Here is a 24,639-nt window from a genome sequence, read left to right as displayed (position 1 = left end):
AAGTCAACACATATTTTAATCGCCATAATTGGGACATAGCTAAATATGCAACACACGTAAACACGAGCCCGTCAATTGTATATATATATATATATATATATTATATATATATATATATATATTTACTTTTTTTTCTTCTTTTTTTTTTTTGCTGAGGCACTGTAGTGGGGGTGAAGATTGAAGTACCGGAAGGGGCCCGAAGTACCTATAAAAGCCATGTGGCCCGACCATGGGTTTCGTGTAATTCACTACAATACCGTCCAGCTGGTATAATGGTGGGTAGCATAACGGTAAAAAATTATTGGGCGGAGTCTTTTTCTTTTCTTTTTTTTTCGGGGTGAGGGTAGGAATAGAGCCTGTCAATTTGGTAAAAAAAGAGAGTCCCCTCCGATTACGTGCCACATAAATGATGTGTAGACTTTCTTCTCTTTTTTTGTTAATTTCAAGATGTCTGTGGGTGCATTTGCTATTTTCAAAATTCTGACCATTTTCAACACTATCCCCCTCCCCCCGCCCTCCCCATCCCGAGTCAGGCCACCGATCTTGTCGGAGGTCGGACTCTGGATGAGCGTGTTCGAGGCCCTGGTGGTGCACGAACACGTTAAACTAGTTATCTATCTAATTTCTTTTTGACCGCCCGATCTGATCTAGCGACCAAATTTAATAAGTGCGTGTGTGTGTGTGTGTGTGTGTGTGTGTGTGTGTGTGTGTGTGTGTCACTGTCAATGTAGAATTACATATGTATACCCCTATTTTACAACAGTTGTTGTTTACGGCCATACCACGTTGAAAGCACCGGTTCTCGTTGACTTCCGGTTTGGGTTTTGTCGATGGTGGACGTGTTTCACCTCGGCTCCCGTATTGAAAGTTTTGAAGTGTCGTCCTTTACATCGGTAGTCTGGTTGGGTTGAGTTTTTTCAGATAACAGTGAGGATATGAGTGGAGGAGGAGACATGGATAGAGAAGAAAAGAAGAAATGTACGGTGGTAATTGATGTTGGCGATAATAAGAAAATGGCGACTGCTGAGTTAATTGCCTTTTTGACAGAGCAAGTAGGGAACGTGATTCACGCCTGTGTTCCAAAGAGGCCCGATCGGGATGAGGTGAAACTTGGGGTGCGCTCCTTTCACCTCTTCTGGACATGTTCCAACTGTTCTGTCCTGGACAGCGAAAGGAATGAGTTTGGAACAGGAAATTACTTCACCAACATGGCTGCTTCTGTTGAGGAAGTGGCTGCTGCAACAATCATGATACTTGAATCGGAGTAAGACGACAATGATCATGATAGTCCATCACTGACCATGTTGACTATGCTACAATGTTTGAAATAATAAATTTTATATATTTTGTATAAACAGTAATTAGCCAACATTTGCTATTCGGTGCCGCACCGGTCACGGGTTTAGTTCGAGTGCCTATCCTATTGTTATTATCCTAGTTATTAGGAAGGAAGGAAATTATTTAACGACGCACTCATCACATTTTATTTACGGTTATATGGCGTCAAACATATGGTTAAGAACCACACAGATATTGAGTGATGAAACCCGCTGTCGCCACTTCATGGACTACCGGTACTATTTGTGATTAGCAGCAAGGGATCTTTCATATGCACCACCCCATAGACAGGATAACACATACCACGGCCTTTGATGTACCAGTCGTGGTGCACTGGCTGGACCATTGCGCCGCCCCTGATAATTTAAAACTAATAATATGTTTTATTCAGACATCCCCAGCCCCTCTTCCTGCTGTGCCTCCTGCGTAGTAGTAATAGTAGTAGTAGTAGTAGTAGCAGCAGCAGTAGTATATTATTATTAGTAGTAGTAGTAGTAGTAGAAGTAGTATAGTAGTATAAGTAGTATAGTAGTAGCAGCAGTAGTAGCAGTAGTAGTAGTAGTTGTTGTTTAGTCGCACCCAGTTAAGTCGCGCCATTTTGGGTTTTCCATAAGCAAATAATTTGTTTAAGTTCACAGCATAGAAGTGCAGTCGTGATATCGTTACTTTGTTAACCATACATGTTTTACTATGTAATGTACATATATGTAATTGTCATTGTTTTTGTACCTGCTCCTTGTGAGTGTTATGTACAATAAATTGAATTTAATTAAAAAATATATACTTGGGCCCCTGCATTTCTTCGTTCAATGAGCGGACGTAGACCAACTGTAATCATGTATGCACATTGGATGGCATTAATTGCAGGGTCGTGCCTACTGGGGGGGGGGGGGGGGGGGGGTGCAGGAAGGCAGTCTCACTTTTTTATCTTTCTTTATATTCCAGAAAATAGCATACACATCTCAGGGTTTAATTTGTATAGGGTTTTGATCAGGGTACGGTCCTGAATTATGCATTGTTAATTCAAGTAGCAATGAAAACGTTTGTTCAACTAATAATTATAATACATTTGCAAAGCAATTTCAAAATATACTAATGAAATTATAAAGTAACGTGAATCAACAGCCCCCCCCCAGCCCCCCCCCCCCACACACACACACGCCAGGTAACAATATAGCTTGTAACCCCCCCCCCCCCCCTTCCCCAAGTTGTATTCCCTCTCCAGATATCGTTACTTTGCAAAAGTATTGGTTTTAAGGGTGTGTAACGTTTTGTATTGAGATACTTACTTGTCTGAATTTTATTGTCAATCAAAATGTTCACAAATTGTGAAGAAAAACCTTACAAATGAACCACATGCAGACGACAACAAATCGGATGTTGATTGCGCGAACAGTACACGAGAAAACAAACCGAACAAAGTTGGAAGCATAACGCAGTTAGGTTCGTTGATGATATTGTTATTTCCAAAACACTTTTACTTTTCTTCTTACGTCAAACCCCACTGAAATTATTTACAAAAACAAATTTGTAGGAGGATGAGACCTCACAAAGCAGACAACAACAAATCGGAACCATGTACGACACAAACTATTTAAATTTGAAGCACAAAATGGCTTCACGGCGAAACATCACTGTGTCGTCACGCATTCGTTTCAAGTATGCAACATAAAATAAACGCTTTAAATTGCAGACTACAGTCAATCAGAACAACGATGTCGCCTATTGGACTGGTGGTTATATTGTTTAGTACGAAAGAGCATTAGGGCCACTCCGTACTAAGAAAAAGTAGTATTATATCTCGAGATCTCGAAATAACAAGTCGAGATCTCGAGATAACAAGTCGAGATCTCGAGATAGTAAAGCGATATATCGAGATAATAAAGCGAGATCTCGAGATAATAAAGCGAGATCTTTTCTTAGTACGGAGTGGCCCTAATGCTCCTTCGTACTTAACAGTCCCAAGCCTGATTTGTTGAAACAGTTAGATTTTAATTGAATCAGAACAAAAAAGGTTCACACTTTTGAGAAATTAGGTTTAATATATTTTTATTGTTGCTCATTAAAATCCACTCACGAATCCTTCAATATACTGACACACCTGAAATCTGCTCGCTAGTACATTGTATGCATCTAATTATCGAAGAGAGTGCCTATCTCCACTGCATGTTCATTTTCCTGCTGTCATACATAGCTGCCATTGTCACAGTCAGTGGAGCTACACGAGTCAATGCACTCCAGTCCTGCAAGGACACAAGGGCATATCGTACCCTTTACGCAGTTTTTGTCAGTGCAGTAAAGGTGCGTTGAGTCTCGAACCACAACTGGAGCAGAATCTTGAGTAAACAGTGTGGGTAATTCCGCCACCTTCACAAGAGGACCAGCCATGACCAACTGGTGATATGAACGATGGGTTTGCAATATGGCTTTCGCACCAAATTGTGGTTTGATACTTGGCACGAAGGATGTGCTGCCTGAATGCATCCTCTGTTGGGGGAAGCATAGATGCTGGTTTGTCTGTGGTCGTGGCCAAATGGAAACGTAGATCATTCAATGAATCCCAAGTCTTTGCCTTTTTTGCCATACATCAGACGCACAAATTTCCGTGACAATGAAACACAAGTGTCTATATCAACCTCATGAAATCCTTTCATATCTGACAATGCTTGTGCATTTTGATCAGTGTAAAATAAGCAGTTCGCTTACTAATTCTGTTGAAAGAACATGTGGTGTCACACCCAGTGATAGCGTGTACGGCAAGGAGACATGCACAAACAGCATATGCTTCAGCGGATGTTAAATACATATGCGCCAATGCTTCATGAGCCAAACGGATACCTCGTATTCCTCGGGCATACTGCTTCCCTTGTAGCATCTGGTTAGCTGTGGCTGTTGCGTATATATCTGATGATGTAAGAATGTTTTGAAGGCCCCCATCTCCAAATAACTTCCCGATGCTTGCAAGGAAAGCCATCGTCAGATGCATACCCCCAAGTCGCATTGTTACTTTGCCGACAAGAGGTTCTGGCTTGCTCCACATAATCTGTTGTGCCTTGCTGTAGATAGCAAGGTCTGCTGTCACAAGAATGTGGTCCTGTCCCAACTCCTCAGATATGCGCACTAACTTCAGCAAAGTTGTGTAGATGGTGGGGAAATCTGACGATGAAGAATTGATGAGAGGAAGGTATCGAATGGTTGCAGCTGGAACTATCTTTGTACTCACAAGGGCATTGAATCCACTCCATGCTGGAATTCTGGAGAACATTTCGTCTGTACAGGTGTGTCGTGCCAGCCCCCATACGAAGTCTTTCATCACAGCCTTTGATGATGAGTCATTTGTATCTAATGAAGATTGGACGGTGGGCTCTGGCTTGTTAGGTGGTTTTCTATACCTTTGGATTCATTCTTCCTCACATTGTTCCGTGTAAGCGCTTTCTGCTTTGTGCGTGGAATTAAGTTAATCTCGTTCAAAACAGATGAACGCTGGTACAACACAATAGCCATGGTATGGGTAGTATGTTTTCCATCAACTGTTTCCTCGTTTTGGTCAAAATTGTCGATTGCAGCATCAACAATTGTGTCGATTTGTTCAGGGTCAAATTTTGCAATACCGCGTGGGATCTGCACTTGAGATGGGCCTGCAACTGCAGTAATGAAGTTTCTCACCTCGTCATAGTTTATACAATATCCAACTGAAAACATCTATCAGTTCCTTACTACCATGGTCATAGTGCATTTGAACACGTAACCCAAATGTAATCGGGGTTTGTATTTTACAAGACAGAGAAATGATACTGTGGCATATTCCAAGTACCTTCAAATAACCTTCACTATCATCACAACCTGCTGGGGAACAGTTAACATTGTCAAAGTGCTGTTTTGATGTACACCATGCTATAAAATCATAGAGTGTTTCTGGAACAAATGTTTTGCACAGATGTTTCTCAAACTGTCCGCTTGGATTATAATGATTTTATTGGAAAAAAATTCCTGAAATTAAAAGACGTAGTATACCAGTGGATTGATGAAGGATGCATTGTTCAATTGATCTGAATCATCACAAGATCCAAATTCATAATCACCCGATTCATTAATTTGAATGTTTAGAGCAGCTACCTTCTTCACGACATCACCAACAGTTACCTCACTCGAACAAATAAGATCGGACTTTCCAGCCTGGGTAATGAAAAGCATCCGATCAACAAATCTTTTCTTCAGCTTCTCTTTGAGTTTTCATGATGGATATTCACTGTGTATCTTTGCTGTACTCTCACCTAGTTCCTGAAGTATAACCAGGAATCGTTCATGCAAGGAAGACAGTGTCATAACCTTCTTCACCTTTGAAAATATTGTGCATTCAATTTCCTCACTTAAACTAAGAACAGCCTTATCATGGACATGCATAGCTTTCTCTAATTCAGCCTTTGATCGGTCAGCCTTTATATGTCTTCGTGATATATAACGACTGTAACAGGACCGGTGGTATTTTGCATCATACGCAAATAAGTCTGGATATGACAACATACGCATGTGTATCTTGTCATCAAGTCTTTCCAAAGATGCTGCAATGACACGGTCACGAGTTGAAGCTCCGGTGCCAGTGGCGATTTCTGATAACCTTTCTGTTCTTTTGTATGATTTCTCACAGATGAAACAATCAGTTCTTACATTCAACATGGAAGTGTCTGTGCGCCGGATTCGAGATGGACCACTCTCAGCCACATCACCAGCATTGTCAGCCGTATTATTCACAGAAGCACTAACATTATTCCGTACATACTTCAGATTACTTGCGGTTGTATAGGATGCCCTACATTTTGTATGGTATCTAATAGTAACAGTCTGATTTAAAATACCATCTTGTATCTTGGACAACTTCTCATGCAGTGTCCTGACGTATGCCAGTATGGGGTGTGGAGCCTAATCAGCTACTTGTATCAATGACAACTATCCTCACACAACATTACAGTAACTAATATCATGGTGCAGAGAAAGTTCCAACTGTCATTATCATTATTAATTATTAATTGTATTTATATACAATACATGTGCTACATTTTGGGGTCCTTAAAACCTCTGCTAATAACAAACCACACGTAATACCAACCAAAATGAAAATACAATAAGATTTTGGCCCAAAATCGTAAAAAATAATACAATTCGGGGTATTTCGGTGGTCTTTTACCCCTTGGCAGCATCAAACTATCTTGCATAATCTCAGTTTCTAACAGTAACCCTGATATTTTCCACAATTTTCCATGTTAACAATTCATGTTTGCATCAAAATGCGAATTTTTGAAAAATGAAAATTTTCACTCGAACTACGGACATGTCACAAAAGGGGTTAATTCACCAGGTTGTAAATATTTTATTACAGTTTAACTGACATATTCTTTAATGATACACCCTGCCTGAGGAAATAAATAAAAAATTGATACTTTTATAACATATGTTGGGCATTTAATACGAGAAAATGTAGAGGTTTTTTCCCAAAATTGCAAAAAAACTGCCAAATGTGGGGGTATTTTAGGGGTTCTTAAACCCTTAGGAGCATAAAACCCCTGTAATATCTTGAAACATGTCCAATACATAGAAATATCCTGAAATATTCAACAATTCTACATGTACTTTATGCTTATTGAATTAAATAAGAAAATATAAAAAATTGCCGTTTTTTCTCATGTTCCAGCACTCAAAGGGTTAATTCACCATGTTGTGCAGAATTTCAACAACTACAACCTCAGTTTTCGGAAACTAGGCAGCCATACGGTTCAAATGAGACCAGTTTTAGCTTGTTATACCTCCGGTAGGGGTGGACTCATATTTTTCGGTCTCTGCCACTACACTAATAATAGTGATCTCCCAGAGAGTATGTCTTTACCTTCTGATTTTCATAGTCATGTTATTGATATCAAAGACTGATTTAATATATGAATGCATTCTGATCTGGAACAAAGAGGCTGGGTTAGCGGTTTAATCTCTGTCTCACACGGAGAGTATTTCACTCCTGCTTGCTTTAACGCATTACAAAGAGCCTGGGTTAGCGGTTTAATCCACGTCTCACATGGAGAGTATTTCACTCCTGCTTGCTTTGACGCATTACAAAGAGCCTGGGTTAGCGGTTTAATCCACGTCTCACACGGAGAGTATTTCACTCCTGTCTTGCTTTGACGGATTACAAAGAGCCTGGGTTAGCAGTTTAATCCCCGTCTCACACGGAGAGTATTTCACTCCTGTCTTGCTTTGATGGATTACAAAGAACCTGGGTTAGCGGTTTAATCCCCGTCTCACACGGAGAGTATTTGACTCCTGTCTTGCTTTGACGGATTACATAGAGCCTGGGTTAGCGGTTTAATCCCCGTCTCACACGAAGAGTATTTCACTCCTGTCTTGATTTCACGCATTACAAACAGCCTGGGTTAGCGGTTTAATCTCTGTTTCACACGGAGAGTATGTCACTGCTGTCTTGCTTTGACGCATTACAAAGAGCCTGGGTTAGCGGTTTAATCCCCGTCTCACACGGAGAGTATGTCACTGCTGTCTTGCTTTGACGCATTACAAAGAGCCTGGGTTAGCGGTTTAATCCCCGTCTCACACGGAGAGTATGTCACTGCTGTCTTGCTTTGACGGATTACAAAGAGCCTGGGTTAGCGGTTTAATCCCCGTCTCACACGGATAGTATTTCACTCCTGTCTTGCTTTGACGGATTACAAAGAGCCTGGGTTAGCGGTTTAATCCCCGTCTCACACGGAGAGTATTTCACTCCTGTCTTGCTTTGACGGATTACAAAGAGCCTGGGTTAGCGGTTTAATCTCCGTCTCACACGGAGAGTATGTCACTGCTGTCTTGCTTTGACGCATTACAAAGAGCCTGGGTTAGCGGTTTAATCCCCGTCTCACACGGAGAGTATGTCACTGCTGTCTTGCTTTGACGCATTACAAAGAGCCTGGGTTAGCGGTTTAATCCCCGTCTCACACGGAGAGTATGTCACTGCTGTCTTGCTTTAATGGATTACAAAGAGCCTGGGTTAGCGGTTTAATCCCCGTCTCACACGGAGAGTATTTCACTGCTGTCTTGCTTTCATGGATTACAAAGAGCCTCGGTTAGCGGTTTAATCCCTGTCTCACACGGAGAGTATTTCACTCCTGTCTTGCTTTGACGTATTACAAAGAGCCTGGGTTAGCGGTTTAATCCCCGTCTCACATGGAGAGTAGTTCACTCCTGTCTTGCTTTGACGTATTACAAAGAGCCTGGGTTAGCGGTTTAATCCCCGTCTCACATGGAGAGTATTTCACTCCTGTCTTGCTTTGACGCATTACAAAGAGCCTGGGTTAGCAGTTTAATCCCCGTCTCACACGGAGAGTATTTCACTCCTGTCTTGCTTTGACGGATTACAAAGAGCCTGGGTTAGCGGTTTAATCCCCGTCTCACAAGGAGAGTATTTCACTCCTGTTTTGCTTTGACGGATTACAAAGAGCCTGGGTTAGCAGTTTAATCCCCGTCTCACATGGAGAGTATTACACTCCTGTCTTGCTTTGACGGATTACAAAGAAACGTCTCCAGCTACACGACGGGCTGGACGTATCCCAGTGGTAAAGATCGGCCTCGGTGGCGTCGTGGTTAGGCCATCGGTCTACAGGCTGGTAGGTACTGGGTTCGGATCCCAGTCGAGGCATGGGTTTTTTAATCCAGATACCGACTCGAAACCTTGAGTGAGTGCTCCGCAAGGCTCAATGGGTAGATGTAAACCATTTGCACCGACCAGTGGTCCATAACTGGTTCAACAAAGGACATGGTTTGTGCTATCCTGCCTGTGGGAAGTGCAAGTAAAAGATCCCTTGCTGCTAATCGGAAAGAATAGCCCATGAAGTGGCGACAGCGGGTTTCCTCTCAAAATCTGTGTGGTCATTAATCATATGTCTGACGCCATATAACCGTAAATAAAATGTGTTGAGTGCGTCGTTAAATGAAACATTTCTTTCTTTCTTTCCCAGTGGTAAAGCGTTGGTTTGGGATCGATCCCCATCGGTGGGCCTATTGAGCTATTTCTCCTTCCAGCCAGTGGACCACGACTGGTATATCAAAGGCCGTGGTATGTGCTATCCTGTCTGTGGGATTGTGCATATAAAAAGATCCCTTGTTACTAATGAAAAATGTAGCGGATTTCCTCTCTATGGCTGTGTCAAATAATGACCATGTTTGACATCCAATAGCCGATGATTACTAAATCAATGTGCTCTAGTGGTGTCGTTAAACAAAACAAGCTTCTTTCTTTCTTCCAGCTACATGTATCAGGGGTTTGTTTATATTCTTTTATTTTCGTGAGGGAGTGGGGTCTGGGATAGTACGCTCATCTCTTTCTCCTTCATGCTCTCTCACTCCCTATCTCTCTAAGTGTATATGTCTCTACTCCACCTCTGTCCATCCATATCTCCTCCCTCTATCTCTGTCGCTCTCTCTCTATTTATCTCGCCTCTCTCTCTGTCTGTCTCTCTGACTCCGTCTGTCTGTTTGTCCGATCTCTCTCTCTCTCTCTCTCTCTCTCTCTCTCTCTCTCCATATTAGGTAGGGGTTTTTCTGTTTCTCCCTCTGTCTGCATCTTTATCTATCTGCATATCACTAATTCTCCCTCCCTCCCTCCTCTCTCTCTCTCTCTCTCCCCCCCCTCTCTCTCTCTCTCTCTCTCTCTCTCTCGCCCCTCTCCATCCCTTAATTTCTCACCCAATCGTCCTCCCTCAGTTCTGTCTTACTCCCACTCAGAGCAACGCCCATAAACCTGAATTAGTTGAACAAATCTATGTACATTTACATCTTTATCTCAATCACTCAAGCATGTATGCACTCATCTTTCAACAAACTATAAACATGCTTTGGCCAATAACATGGTGCAAGCAACACTGTGTTTGGAGCTGAGTTAGTTAAAATCCATTAAGTAGTAATCTGCAGTTTTTATAATATGATCCAGTGAACACTTTCTTCAGAGCTGGGTTAGTTGAAACACATTAAGTAGTGATCTGCAGTTTTTATGATCTGATTCACTGAACAATTTTCAGAGCTAAGTTAGTTGAAATACATGAAGTAGTAATCTGCAGTTTTTATATGATCCAGTGAACACTGTCTTCAGAGCTCAGTTAGGTGAAGAACATGTAGGTAGTGGTCTGTAGGTTTGCAGTCAGTCTGTAAATACAGATATTAAAATAAGTTATAAATACAACTTCAGGTCCCATGCTTATAAAACGTTCAAAGTCTGGACTCGAGGCTGCAATATAGTCTGAGATCTTAATGACATGACAATACCATGCAGACTGTATTTGTGTGACGTTAATAGAGATTCAAGTCTAGAATCTAAAGTTTTTATAAGCTTGGACCCAGTTTTGGTTTTGTTGCGTAACAGAAATCTTAAAGACAAAACTAGCATCAACGATCAAACCCGTATATCTACACAATGCAGAGTAGAATGGGCATTTGACAAAACAGTAGTGGATTCTCTGAATGTCTGTCTAGTGTGTCATCTATAGAATGTCAGCCATTACACAGGACTATACTGGACAATATATGATTCCTATATCACGTCATGTTACTACCACTCCTAGACTAGGTTACCAAATGAAAACAGAGCTCACAAATCACTTTCAACACTGATCATATCAGGTGTTCGCAAAAGTTGATAATATCCTACCCACTAGTGGCACCCTTTATAAGAACTCCCAGCACAGTTGTTAAGTTTGTCACTTCATCTAAAACGAAAGTTGATAATATCCTACCCACCAGTGGCACCCTTTATGAGAACTCACAGCACAGTTGTCAAGTCTGTCACTTCATTTAAAACGAAAGTTGATAATATCCTACCCACCAGTGGCACCCTTTATTAGAACTCCCAGCACAGTTAAGTTTGTCACTTCATCTAAAACGAAAGTTGATAATATCCTACCCACCAGTGGCACCCTTTATTAGAACTCCCAGCACAGTTAAGTTTGTAACTTCATCTAAAACGAAAGTTGATAATATCCTACCCACCAGTGGCACCCTTTATGAGAACTTCCAGCACAGTTGTCAAGTCTGTTACTTCATCTAAAACGAAAGTTTATAATATCCTGCCCACCAGTGGCACCTTTATGAGAACTCCCAGCACAGTTGTCAAGTCTGTCACTTCGTCTAAAACGAAACTTGATAATATCCTACCCACCAGTGGCACCCTTTATGAGAACTCCCAGCACAGCTATCAAGTCTGTCACTTCGTCTAAAACGAAAGTTGATAATATCCTACCCACCAGTGGCACCCTTTATGAGAACTCACAGCACAGTTGTCAAGTCTGTCACTTCATCTAAAACGAAAAAATCTTGGGAGAGTTTCACCATGTTCCAAATATGGAATACCATCAGCCATCATTTTAGTGAGTGATACATGGCATTTAGTAGACGTAGCCTCTAAATGTCAACATTAAAACATTATGAATGTGCTGCACCCCGGAGTCCCTGAACACAGGAGTCTCTGGACGCAGTAACCCTCTGGAACGACATCTGTTTCAGAATGATATGGCTTTGTTTAAAATCTGCATACAACGAGAATGCCCTAAGGCATCTTAGACGTTTTGGTTTTGACTTGGGGGACGTTCTTTTGACATGCCTCGGCTGACCGAGCGACCATAAACTGCGCACACTGTAAAAGGTGGCATTTTAAACAACACAAAATAATCTGTTCTCACATGGCAGTTGTCCAGATGATAAGCACAGAAGTTGATCCTACATGGACACAGGCCCCTGCAACACAAACATATGTATGTACATGTATCTTCATTGTACAATATATATATTTATCCTATAATTTACCCATCAAATCCATGTCATAAACTCAAGTGATAATTTACTTTATTAACCCGGTTAATAATGGTATGCAAATTTGCAAGGTATCGAGGTAATGTGTTGTCGTGGATGGGTTATTTGCATACTAGCCATCAAGACCCGTGTACTTGAGCGTAACGTGTTTAAAGATTTATTTAAAATGCGTGACATCAAAATAATCTCTGCTAATCGTCATGACGTCATATAATCGATGGTGGCGACTTTAGTACTGTGATTTATTAAAAAATTAATTAAATTGTTATTTTAGAAGTGTTATAGGATAAAAAGAATTCGCTACTCGTGTTTTTTAATATGTAAATTATCAACCTCGTCTAGTTAATCGGTATTTGTCTTCGCAGAGTCTTGACAAATACCGATTAACATACACTCGGTTTATATTTTCCATATTAAAAATACTCGTGACGAATCCCCCCCCCCCCCCCCCCCTCTCTCTTTCTAAAGACACTTTATATTGAAAGTTAACCCAGCGTTCAGAAAAAAAAAAAATGCCATGCTCGACTTTAGTTTTATGTAAGGATATAAAACATGGCGTCAATTGCATTTAACTTCATTTCCAGTTTTACAAAATCACCACGTCACATATACAGTGAAACCTCTCAAAACCGGACCCTCTGCAAACCAGAATTCCCCCCAAACCGAACCTTTTCCATGGTCCATTTTTAAAAATCAGTCCACCAATTAACCTCTCTAAACTGGATACCTCTTAAAACCGGATGGTGTCCAGTTAAGAGGGGTTTCACTTGAAGCTATAATGGACTTAAGCTTCACATTATGGTTGACATTATCAGTTACAGCTTGAAGCAATAATGGACTTAAGCTTCACATTATGCTTGACATTATCAGTTACAGCTTGAAGCTATAATGGACTTAAGCTTCACATTATCAGCTACAGCTTGAAGCTATACTGGACTTAAGCTTCACATTATCAGCTACAGCTTGAAGCTATACTGGACTTAAGCTTCACATTATCAGCTACAGCTTGAAGCTATACTGGACTTAAGCTTCACATTATCAGCTACTCCTCAAGCTATACTGGACTTAAGCTTCACATTACGAGTTACAGCCTCAAGCTACAATGGACTTAAGCTTCACATCACGAGTTACAGCCTCAAGCTATAATGGACTTAAACTTCACATCACGAGTTACAGCTTGAAGCTATAATGGACTTAAACTTCACACTATCAGTTACAGGTTGAAGCTATAATGGACTTAAACTTCACATTATCAGTTACAGCTTGAAGCTATAATGCACTTAAGCTTTACATTACGAGTTACAGCTTAACTTCATTTCCAGTTTTACAAAATCACCACGTCACATATACAGTGAAACCTCTCAAAACCGGACCCTCTGCAAACCAGAATTCCCCCCAAACTGAACCTTTTCCATGGTCCATTTTTAAAAATCAGTCCAACAATTAACCTCTCTAAACTGGATACCTCTTAAAACCGGATGGTGTCCAGTTTAGAGGGGTTTCACTTGAAGCTATAATGGACTTAAGCTTCACATTAGCTTGACATTATCAGTTACAGCTTGAAGCAATAATGGACTTAAGCTTCACATTATCAGCTACAGCTTGAAGCTATAATGGACTTAAGCTTCACATTATCAGCTACAGCTTGAAGCTATACTGGACTTAAGCTTCACATTATCAGCTACAGCTTGAAGCTATATTATCAGCTACAGCCTCAAGTTATACTGGACTTAAGCTTCACATTACGAGTTACAGCCTCAAGCTATAATGGACTTAAGCTTCACATTACGAGTTACAGCCTCAAGCTATAATGGACTTAAGCTTCACATTACGAGTTACAGCCTCAAGCTATAATGGAGTTAAGCTTCACATTACGAGTTACAGCCTCAAGCTATAATGGACTTAAGCTTCACATCACGAGTTACAGCCTCAAGCTATAATGGACTTATCTGTAATCCAGCATTTTATTTAGCTAGTAACATTAGGTAATACAGCTTTAACAATAAAATAAATTATCAACTTAATCCAAGGCAGATAATCAAATCTGAAAAAATTGGTTCTGAATCTAGTATCAACTCAAAATGCTTTTCATGAGAACTAACTAAGTGATTATTAAGAAAACAAAATGATCTGGAGATCTAAGTATATGTTTAACAACCTTATTGTTATGTACAAATAAGAACAGAAGGCACAATAGTGACAACAAATTTAATTATCTTTTTGGTAAAGTTTTTCTTCAAATTTACTTTAAATTTTGCATAAAACTACAAATTTGTCTAAAATATAACTTAGCACCCTATAAATATGTCAAAATTACAATAAAAATCAACTTCTTTACAAATTTGAGTTTTCAGAATTTCATACATAAAAAAATTAACAATGTTGATGGAAACTAAAGACATTAACCCACTATTGGCACATGCTATTTTTAATATAATAATAAATTGCTATTAAAATCTTAGTTCAGGTTGCCTATATATAATACCATATTTAAGAGCAGTTGTATATGGCAAGTCACATTTCTGTATTATTCATCGATGAAGACGGACGTTAGCCCTTGTTCTCTCGATCTGCCCCCCCACCTGGGGGGATTGCTCAAATCCTACGGAATGCTGTTAGAGTACCGGGTATCGTGCACCGGGTCACGGGCCTCTGTGACCTTGGTGTACGGGGACCCGGTACCACCGAAGAAAGGAAGGTGGAGGAAGAGGAGACGTGCGCCAGCGGCGGTGCAGGGGGAGACAAAACCGGCGGCTAAACCGCCGGCAGCGACTCCGTCTGCTGGACCGTCCAACGCCGCCCAACTGAAGAGGAAGACGAAGATGGAAGTGGTCTCGGCCCCAGTCATCAACGTCCCCTCTGCAGGAACCGAGGAAAGTGAATGCCGGACTCAGAGCTCTGTACTTCGTCATATAGCCGACCCGATCCGCCTGCCTTTACTTCTGGCTTTTCCGGACTTGTCGCCGATTAAACCGGTGGCATCCGTTGAGACCCACCGGAAGACGGAGTTGTTAAGAGGAAGGCGACCACTCCCCCGAGTGCCACTCCAGCCAAGCCGAGTCGCCCGACTCAACCGCCGAATCCACTTGAACAACCAGAGGGACCATGGACACTGAAGGCGGCAAACTCCATCAGCGGTTCCATCAGATAATGAAGATCAACATCGAGGACGTGCGCCAGCTCATTAGTGACTCGCAACATAGCGTTTACCGTCCGCTACAGACCGAGCCCGATGAAGGGGAATATGCTGTCCATCGAGTCCAGGTGGACGTGGATATCACCGCAGTTTGCGTTACCGTTCGCCGGAAGGGAAGATACAATCAAGCGCTGCTACTTAAAGAGATGGACAACCCGTCACTACATCGCGTCCTCAAAATCTTGGCGGGGACAGAGTACAGAGTCACATCACAAAGATGATAGCAGCCTCTCCCTTCCGGCGTGATCTTCCACTACTGGACGCCACCGACTTCATCGGCTCGCCGTAGCCCCCAACCTCCTAAAACCTTTACCTCCGTGAGTACTAACCCTTTTATTGGGCTAGTTAGACTTTAAATGTTTTGGAATCCAGTTCAAAATTTTTATGTTTATTTTTTTATAAATAGTCTAACGCATTTTGTTTTGGCGCCCGTTCAATTGCTCAAAATCACCTTAAAACTTTTCGGCCGAGCAGTCTTAACCATTTTTGGCTAAAATTTTAGAGTCCAGACATGTATCGGTATGCAGTACTCTTTGTAAACTTAGGTAAAAAACAGGCTTCACCGAGGAATCGAAATTCAGCCAATCAGAACACGGCTCCCACTCGGTGTTACTTCTTGTTTATGAAGTGTCTGCTAGTCGGTCCGCGCTTACTAAATGGCTTTTTTCCAAATTCCGCCCACTTCAAACCCCCCCCCCCCCCTGCTCCGGAGTCAGTCACTGGCGAAGTCAGAGGCTAATTCCGCAGTGGGCGTGCCTGAACCTTCGTGGATAGGGGCACGTAAATATAGTTACCCATACCCATACCCATATGGCAAGTCAAATACCATGTAAAAAGAAATTTTTGAAATCTTTACAGTATGAATTATAGGCCAAAACCAACTTTTTTTCAGTGCTAACTTTGATTCAAACTCCATTCAGAGCCATGTAGAGATTATTGTCAAGGTCAAGGTCATTGTGAACTTGCATGATCGAGTGATGGCTAATTAATCAACCAGTATAGTTTAATTAAATAAAATGAAAAAAATCATAATATTTTTTATTATGCACTGAATATGTGCTATAGGGTGTATACTACCAAATCAAATCCCATAGACGACAATAGTAACATATGTGGCTAAAACTCCTACCTGCAACGTATCAACTGACATAAACGCCACGGATATAAATACTACCACCCCTTACACTTAAAGTGAATCAGAAAAAAATGGGGGTCAAGCTGCTCGTTTCTGAGATAACGGGTAGCATCTATGACTACCCTAGTTTCGCACAAAATTCGAGTACTTTTTTTTACAGGTACCCCATACATGTTTCAAGCACAAGGCTACTTGACACATTGGTACTAGATGAAATAAAATTGCAAATTTTTTTTACCCAGATGAAACTATTATTTTTTACAACCAACACTCTCACATTTATAACCAATCACAGGACTTGTGGTGTTCACTTCTCTATCAAAAGTTCGGTGCACCTCGAACTTTGACCGAGCCGGAAGTTATTTGGTTTAGTACTACCTACAGCCTGAAGCTATACTGGACTTCAGCTTCACATTACCAGTTACAGCCTGAAGCTATACTGGACTTAAGCTTCACACTACGAGTTACAGCCTCAAGCTATACTGGACTTCAGCTTCACATTACGAGTTACAGCCTCAAGCTATACTGGACTTCAGCTTCACACTACGAGTTACAGCCTCAAGCTATACTGGACTTAAGCTTCACACTACGAGTTACAGCCTCAAGCTATACTGGACTTAAGCTTCACATTACGAGTTACAGCCTCAAGCTATACTGGACTTCAGCTTCACATTACGAGTTACAGCCTCAAGCTATACTGGACTTCAGCTTCACACTACGAGTTACAGCCTCAAGCTATACTGGACTTAAGCTTCACACTACGAGTTACAGCCTCAAGCTATAATGGACTTCAGCTTCACACTACGAGTTACAGCCTCAAGCTATACTGGACTTCAGCTTCACACTACGAGTTACAGCCTCAAGCTATACTGGACTTAAGCTTCACATAATGAGTTACAGCCTCAAGCTATACTGGACTTCAGCTTCACACTACGAGTTACAGCCTCAAGCTATAATGGACTTCAGCTTCACATTATGAGTTACAGCCTCAAGCTATACTGGACTTAAGCTTCACACTACGAGTTACAGCCTCAAGCTATACTGGACTTCAGCTTCACATTACGAGTTATAGCCTCAAGCTATAATGGACTTAAGCTTCACACTATGAGTTACAGCCTCAAGCTATACTGGACTTAAGCTTCACACTATGAGTTACAGCCTCAAGCTATAATGGACTTCAGCTTCACATTATGAGTTACAGCCTCAAGCTATACTGGACTTAAGCTTCACACTACGAGTTACAGCCTCAAGCTATACTGGACTTCAGCTTCACATTACGAGTTATAGCCTCAAGCTATAATGGACTTAAGCTTCACATTACGAGTTATAGCCTCAAGCTATAATGGACTTAAGCTTCACATCATCAGTTACAGCCTCAAGCTATAATGCACTTAAGCTTCACATTACCGTGGAAACCTATACAGAGTTATACATTACCAGCGTAAAAACCTGCACACAGTTATACATTACCACAGAGGAAACCTACACACAGTTATACATTACCATCGTAGAAACCTACACACAGTTATACATTACCACTGTGGAAACCTACACACAGTTATACATTGCCATCGTAGAAACCTACACACAGTTATACATTACCACAGAGGAAACCTACACACAGTTATACATTACCATCGCAGAAACCTACACACAGTTATACATTACCACTGTGGAAACCTACACACAGTTCTACATTACCATCGTAGAAACCTACACACAGTTATACATTACCACAGTGGAAACCTACACACAGTTGTACATTACCCGCGTGGAAACCTACACACAGTTATACATTACCACCATGGAAACCTACACACAGTTATACATTACCGGTGTGGAAACCTACAGTTATACCTTACCACAGTGGAAAGCTACGCACAGTTATACATTACCACCGTGGAAACATACACACAGTTATACATTACCACAGTGGAAACCTACACACAGTTATACATTACCAGTGTAAAAACCTGCACACAGATATACATTACCACAGAGGAAACCTGCACACAGATATACATTACCACAGAGGATACCTAAACACAGTTATAGATTACCATCGTAGAAACCTACACACAGTTATACATTACCACTGTGGAAACCTACACACAGTTATACATTACCACCGTGGAAACCTACACACAGTTATACATTGCTGGCGTGGAAACCTACACACAGTTGTACATTACAACCGTGGAAACCTACACACAGTTGTACATTACCACTGTGGAAACCTATACACAGTTATGCATTACCACTGTGGAAACCTACACACAGTTATACATTACCAGCATGGAAACCTACGCACAGTTATACATTACCACTGTGGAAACCTACACATAGTTATACATTACTGGCGTGGAAACCCAGTTATACATTACCAGCGTGGAAACCTACACACAGTTATACATTACCAGCATGGAAACCCACACACAGTTATACATTACCTGCGTGGAAACGTACACAGTTATACATTACCAGCGTGGAAACGTATTAGTGGAGTGGCGTAGCTCCAAATTTTGATGAAATCGTGGCACGCTGGTCGAAAGCAGTAAATTTGGTATACTTGTCAGTTAGCTCATGCAAAAACATTATTTTATGAGATGCCCGACCTACGACCCCCGGAACAGTACTTTTCAAGATGGCCACCATCAACATTATCAAAAATAACCCTTTTAACCATAACTTGGAAACTAAAGGTATTAAAGAAGTTGAACCACGGTCTATATCTACTACTTGAATGGTGTTACTGGTTTCATAGTGATTAAAATCATATATGTCCATATTCCAAGATGGACGCCACCGCCATTATAAAAATATCACCCTTTTCAGCAAAGCTTTGAAACTACAAGACATAGAGAGGTAGAACCAGTGTCTATACCTACTATTTCAACATCAAGATTTAATGTGGTAATACTACAGTTATGGTGGCCACTATCACACTTGCCCATATTCAAGATAGCCACCACCGCCATTATAAAACATCAATCAGTTCAGCATAGCTTTGAAACTACAAGAGATAGAGGGGTAGAACCAGTGTCTATACCTACTATTTCAGCATCAAGGTTTTATGTGGTAATACTACAGTTATGGTGACCAGTATCATATTTGCCCGTATTCAAGATGGCCACCAACGCAATTATAAATTTTAAAAATACACTCTTTCCATCTAAGTTTTGATTTACAAGACTTACATTAGTCCACTATTTATATCAATTATTTCATGATCAGTCTATGTGGTGATACCAGTTTTATACATGTATTTAAATAGTTTATTACTCATTTGAGATTTATTTAGTTTGTATTAAATATAACATTACATAACGATAAAGACAGTTTATTCAACATAATAGAATACATGTTTTACCAAACTAATAATAGATTGTGAATCTTTTCAATTTTGAGCATTTTATTTATTTTTCATTTAGGGTATTACTTTCACTTTTTTAAATGAGACTAGTTGTCTAACTAGTATCATTGAACATGTAAATAACAATGGGTTGTTCACCCTTTGAACATAATATTATGTGCATTTTGGGACCTTTTACTTCAGTTAGAAATGCTGATTCTCATGTTCGTCCGTTCTCACCGTGAACAAAACTTTTCCCTGTATATTGATGTACTGGAGACACTTACACCATGGTTCTTTGTCTTTGACCATCATAATTATGCTCGCTGGGTCTCTGTGCATTTAAGAGACATGAAGATCATTCCTGACGGAATCAAGGATTAGCTAAAACGCTCTTGGGATTTTCCTAAAGGGAAGAAGAGGTTTTTAGCTATCCCTCTGACCAAACTCATGAACAAAACAATGCAAATGTAAACGACTCGGGTGGAGCTATCAGATTGACTGAAAACCCAAAAGCACCGAAGAGGTGGATGGTTGCTAGTCCCGAACAGGCTCGACTACTGGTAGAGTTTGAGGAGCAGTATTGTGGAAATTATTCTGATGATTTCAAAAGTCACGAGGAGGGGTTTTCAACACAGCAAACCTTTAAAGCACAGGTCAAGAAGCTCTGTGCAACAATTACATCAATACATAATCCTTTTACCGAGAAATCACAGGAGCTCATGTCTCTTGATAGTCATGACTAGGTGGACCAGGCTGTAGTAAGCATCTTCCACAACATGGAAAACCTTGGAGACGAAAAGTACAAAGAGTTTGTTAAGATGGTTTTGGTTGAAAGAAATCAATCCATCCATGAGCCAATTAAAATAAATAACATCCTGATCTTCAAGAAACCCACTGCTAAAAGTAAAGCAAAGATCAAACAACAAATAGAAGACATTAAGAGTGACAATAGCCTCTTCAGCCAGTTGTTCATTTCCTGTCAAGTGTGTGATGGAAACTTGGAAGAGTTCTTTATGCAAGAAAACCACCAATGGCATCCATCTCTAAGCGACAATGGCAAACTTCGATTACCAAATTGCAAATCCAACCTACTGGATCTTTTGTACTCCAAAATGCCGGAAGTTCCATCTAGCTTTGATGTCAAAGTATTTGACGGCCCAGTAGTGGTGCATTCACTTCCAGTTGGAGATGCTTCAACAGTTGGCCAGTATAGCAAGGAGATCTTCAGACACTGGGCCTATCGTCAACTTCACAACTGTAAGCGTATTGATGTTGTATGGGATGTCGACAAGACCGACAGTCTAAAGGAGGCCACACGTGAAAAACAGAGGCAAGGGTGTCCGGAAGAAGGTGTCTGCACAGACAAAGCTACCAAACAACTTTGATGCATGTCTCAACCAATAAAGAAGAATTTTTGCTCTACTCACTGAAGATATAAAAGCCACTGATTTTCCACCAGACAAAGTAGTCTGTGTTACCTCTCGCCACTCATATGTGACAAAGGGTAGCAGTGAGCCAATGCAAGAATCTGACCAGGAAGAGGCAGGTACCAGAATATGTCTACATGTTGCAGATGCTGCACAAAAAGGAGAACGAATGATTATGAATAGCACTGTAGACATATATGTGGTCGTTATTCTTATTGGCATTTATTTCCAACTGGCAAAGTTGCACCCTGGTATTCAGCTTTGGGTAGCATTTGGCAAAGGCAAGAACATCCACTACTTTCATATCAATTCCATTTGCTATGACCTTGGATAAGACCGATGCTGTGCTCTTCCATTCTAGTCTTCCATGTCTTTACTGGACCAGATAGTTTCTCAGTATTTTGCAAAGGCCAAGAAAAGATGCTGGGAAGCTTGGACATCATTTCCACCTGTGACAGAGGCATTCACTTATCCTAATGTGAACCCATTCGATCCAATGAGTATCAGTTCTCGATACTTTGAAGTCAGAGAACTTTACATGCATTTTGTATGATAGTTCATCACGCACAAGAACTGTAAACGACCTAAGAAGAGAAATGTTCCCGCAGAAGACTCCAATGATGCAAAACCTGCCACCAACTCAGGCTTCTTTGATCGAACACAGAAATCGAAGTGTGTATCAGGCTAGTATCTGGTTGAGATGCTTGGCATCTGAGCAGAACCGTCCTAGTCCAGAGAGATTTGGTTGGGTTAAAAAGAACAACCATTGGAAGCGAATCTGGACCACACAACCTAATTATGTATCAAAACCTTGCAAGCAGCTAATCAAGAGTGGATGCAAGGCAGAACCTATTTGTAAAAGGAAATGTGTTTGCAGAACAACAGGACTCAAATGCACTGCATTGTGCCACTGCAAAGGACTTTGTACTCACTGAAGTAATATAAGTGCTGATTCAAATAACCAATAATATGAATATCTCACGGAATGACATTGAATTATAAGTTTCAGACAATAGTTTCCTATATCTTTGACATTTGAAGAACATTTTGCGTCTTACTGTTTATTCCATGGGTGGCCACCTTGGAATATGGACAAATATGATTTTAATCACAGTAAATCCAATATCATCACATATCATGTAATAATAGGTATATATTCTGTTTGTATGTATCAAACTTATAGTATAGTGTTGAAGTTATGGTGAAATGCGCAATTTTTAATAATGATGGTGGCAGCAACTTTTGGAATATGATGAACTATAATATCAGCCTATTTAAAATCAGTCTTAACACATAGATTGACCCTGAAATAATGGGTATAGACATTGGTTCCACATTTATAAGGTTAATAATTTAAAAATATTGAAAAGGGTAATTTATTATAATGGCGGTGGCGGCCATCTTGGAATATCGATAAATATGATTATAATCACTATGTAACCAATAACAACATTCAGTAGTAGATATAGACACTGGATCCAATTCTTTAAGTCCTTTAGTTCAAAGTTATGGTGACAAAACCTATTTCTGATAATGGTGATGGTGGCCATCTTGAAAAATAATAATCCGGAGTCATAGGTCGGGCACCTCATCGAATTAGGTTTTTGTATAGCCTAACTGTCAAGTATACCAAATTTGGTGCCTTGGACCAGCGTGTCACAATTTGTTTTGCTAAGCCACCTGACTATATACAGTTATATATTACCAGTGTAAAAACCTACACACAGTTACACATTACCACTATGGAAACCTACACAGTTATTCATTACCATCGTGGAAACCTACACAGATATACATTACCACCGTGGAAACCTACACAGTTATACATTACCATCGTGGAAACCTACACAGTTATACATTACCATCGTGGAAACCTACACAGATATACATTACCACCGTGAAAACCTACACACAGTTATATATTACCACCATGGAAACCTACACAGTTATACATTACCATCGTGGAAACCTACAGTTATACATTACCATCGTGGAAACCTACACAGTTATACAATACCATCGTGGAAACCTACACAATTATACATTACCACCGTGAAAATATACACACAGTTATACATTACCAGCATGGAAACCTACACACAGTTATACATTACCATCGTGGAAACCTACACAGTTATACATTACCACCGTGGAAACATACAAACAGTTATTTTTTTTTCTAAGCCACCGGACTATATACACAGTTATAGATTTTCCAGCGTAAAAACCTACACACAGTTACACATTACCACCGTGGAAACCTACAGTTATACATTACCATCGTGGAAACCTACACAGATATACATTACCACCGTGAAAACATACACAGTTATACATTACCATCGTGGAAACCTACACAGATATACATTACCACCATGGAAACCTACACAGTTATACATTACCATCGTGGAAACCTACACAGTTATACATTACCACCGTGGAAACCTACATAGATATACATTACCACCGTGAAAACATACACAGTTATACATTACCAGCGTGGAAACCTACACACAGTTATACATTAACACAGTGGAAACCTACACAGTTATACAATACCATCGTGGAAACCTACACAATTATACATTACCACCGTGAAAATATACACACAGTTATACATTACCGGCATGGAAACCTACACACAGTTATACATTACCATCGTGGAAACCTACACAGTTATACATTACCACCGTGGAAACATACACAGTTATAAAATACCATCGTGGAAACCTACACAGTTATACATTATCGGTGTGGAAACCTACACACAGTTATACATTACAACAGTGGAAACCTACACAGTTATAAAATACCATCGTGGAAACCTACACAGTTATACATTACCGGCGTGGAAACATACACACAGTTATACATTACCGGCGTGCAAACCGACACAGTTATACATTACCACAGTGGAAACCTATGCACAGTTATACATTACCAGCGTAAAAACCTACACACAGTTATACATTACCACAGTGGAAACCTACACACAGATATACGTTACCATCGTGGAAACCTACACAGTTATACATTACCACCGTGAAAACCTACACACAGTTATACATTACCGGAATAGAAACCTACACACAGTTATACATTACCATAGTGGAAACCTACAGTTATACATTACCACCGTGGATACCTACACAGTTATACATTACCACCGTGGAAACATACACACAGTTATACATTACCACCGTGGAAACCTACACACAGTTATACATTACCACCGTGGAAACCTACACAGTTATACATTACCACCGTGGAAACCTACAGTTATACATTACCATCGTGGAAACCTACACACAGTTATACATTACCACCGTGGAAACCTACACAGTTATACATT

At 40.5% G+C, this 24,639-nt stretch overlaps 1 protein-coding gene across 2 annotated transcripts in view; it reads right to left on the bottom strand.

Annotated features, from left to right (window-relative positions):
* Positions 1 to 10,138: 10,138 nt before the first annotated feature.
* LOC121377204 overlaps positions 10,139 to 24,639 on the bottom strand; it is a 61,320-nt gene continuing 46,819 nt past the window's right edge. Inside the window, exons 5-6 of one of the 2 annotated variants that reach the window (XM_041505111.1) lie at positions 12,045 to 12,099; positions 10,139 to 10,515 (exon numbers count right to left, since the gene is read on the bottom strand). In XM_041505111.1, coding sequence (XP_041361045.1) covers positions 10,470 to 10,515; positions 12,045 to 12,099 — 101 coding nt within the window. In that variant the 3' untranslated portion in view covers positions 10,139 to 10,469. The remainder of the gene's footprint in view (positions 10,516 to 12,044; positions 12,100 to 24,639) is intronic. The other variant, XM_041505112.1, reaches the window with a different exon arrangement.

This window comes from Gigantopelta aegis, chromosome 7 (genome assembly GCF_016097555.1).
Source record: "Gigantopelta aegis isolate Gae_Host chromosome 7, Gae_host_genome, whole genome shotgun sequence".
In the NCBI taxonomy this organism is placed as follows: domain Eukaryota; kingdom Metazoa; phylum Mollusca; class Gastropoda; order Neomphalida; family Peltospiridae; genus Gigantopelta; species Gigantopelta aegis.
The sequence above is the reverse complement of the archived record's forward strand: the minus strand, read 5'-3'. Positions and strand labels throughout refer to the sequence as shown.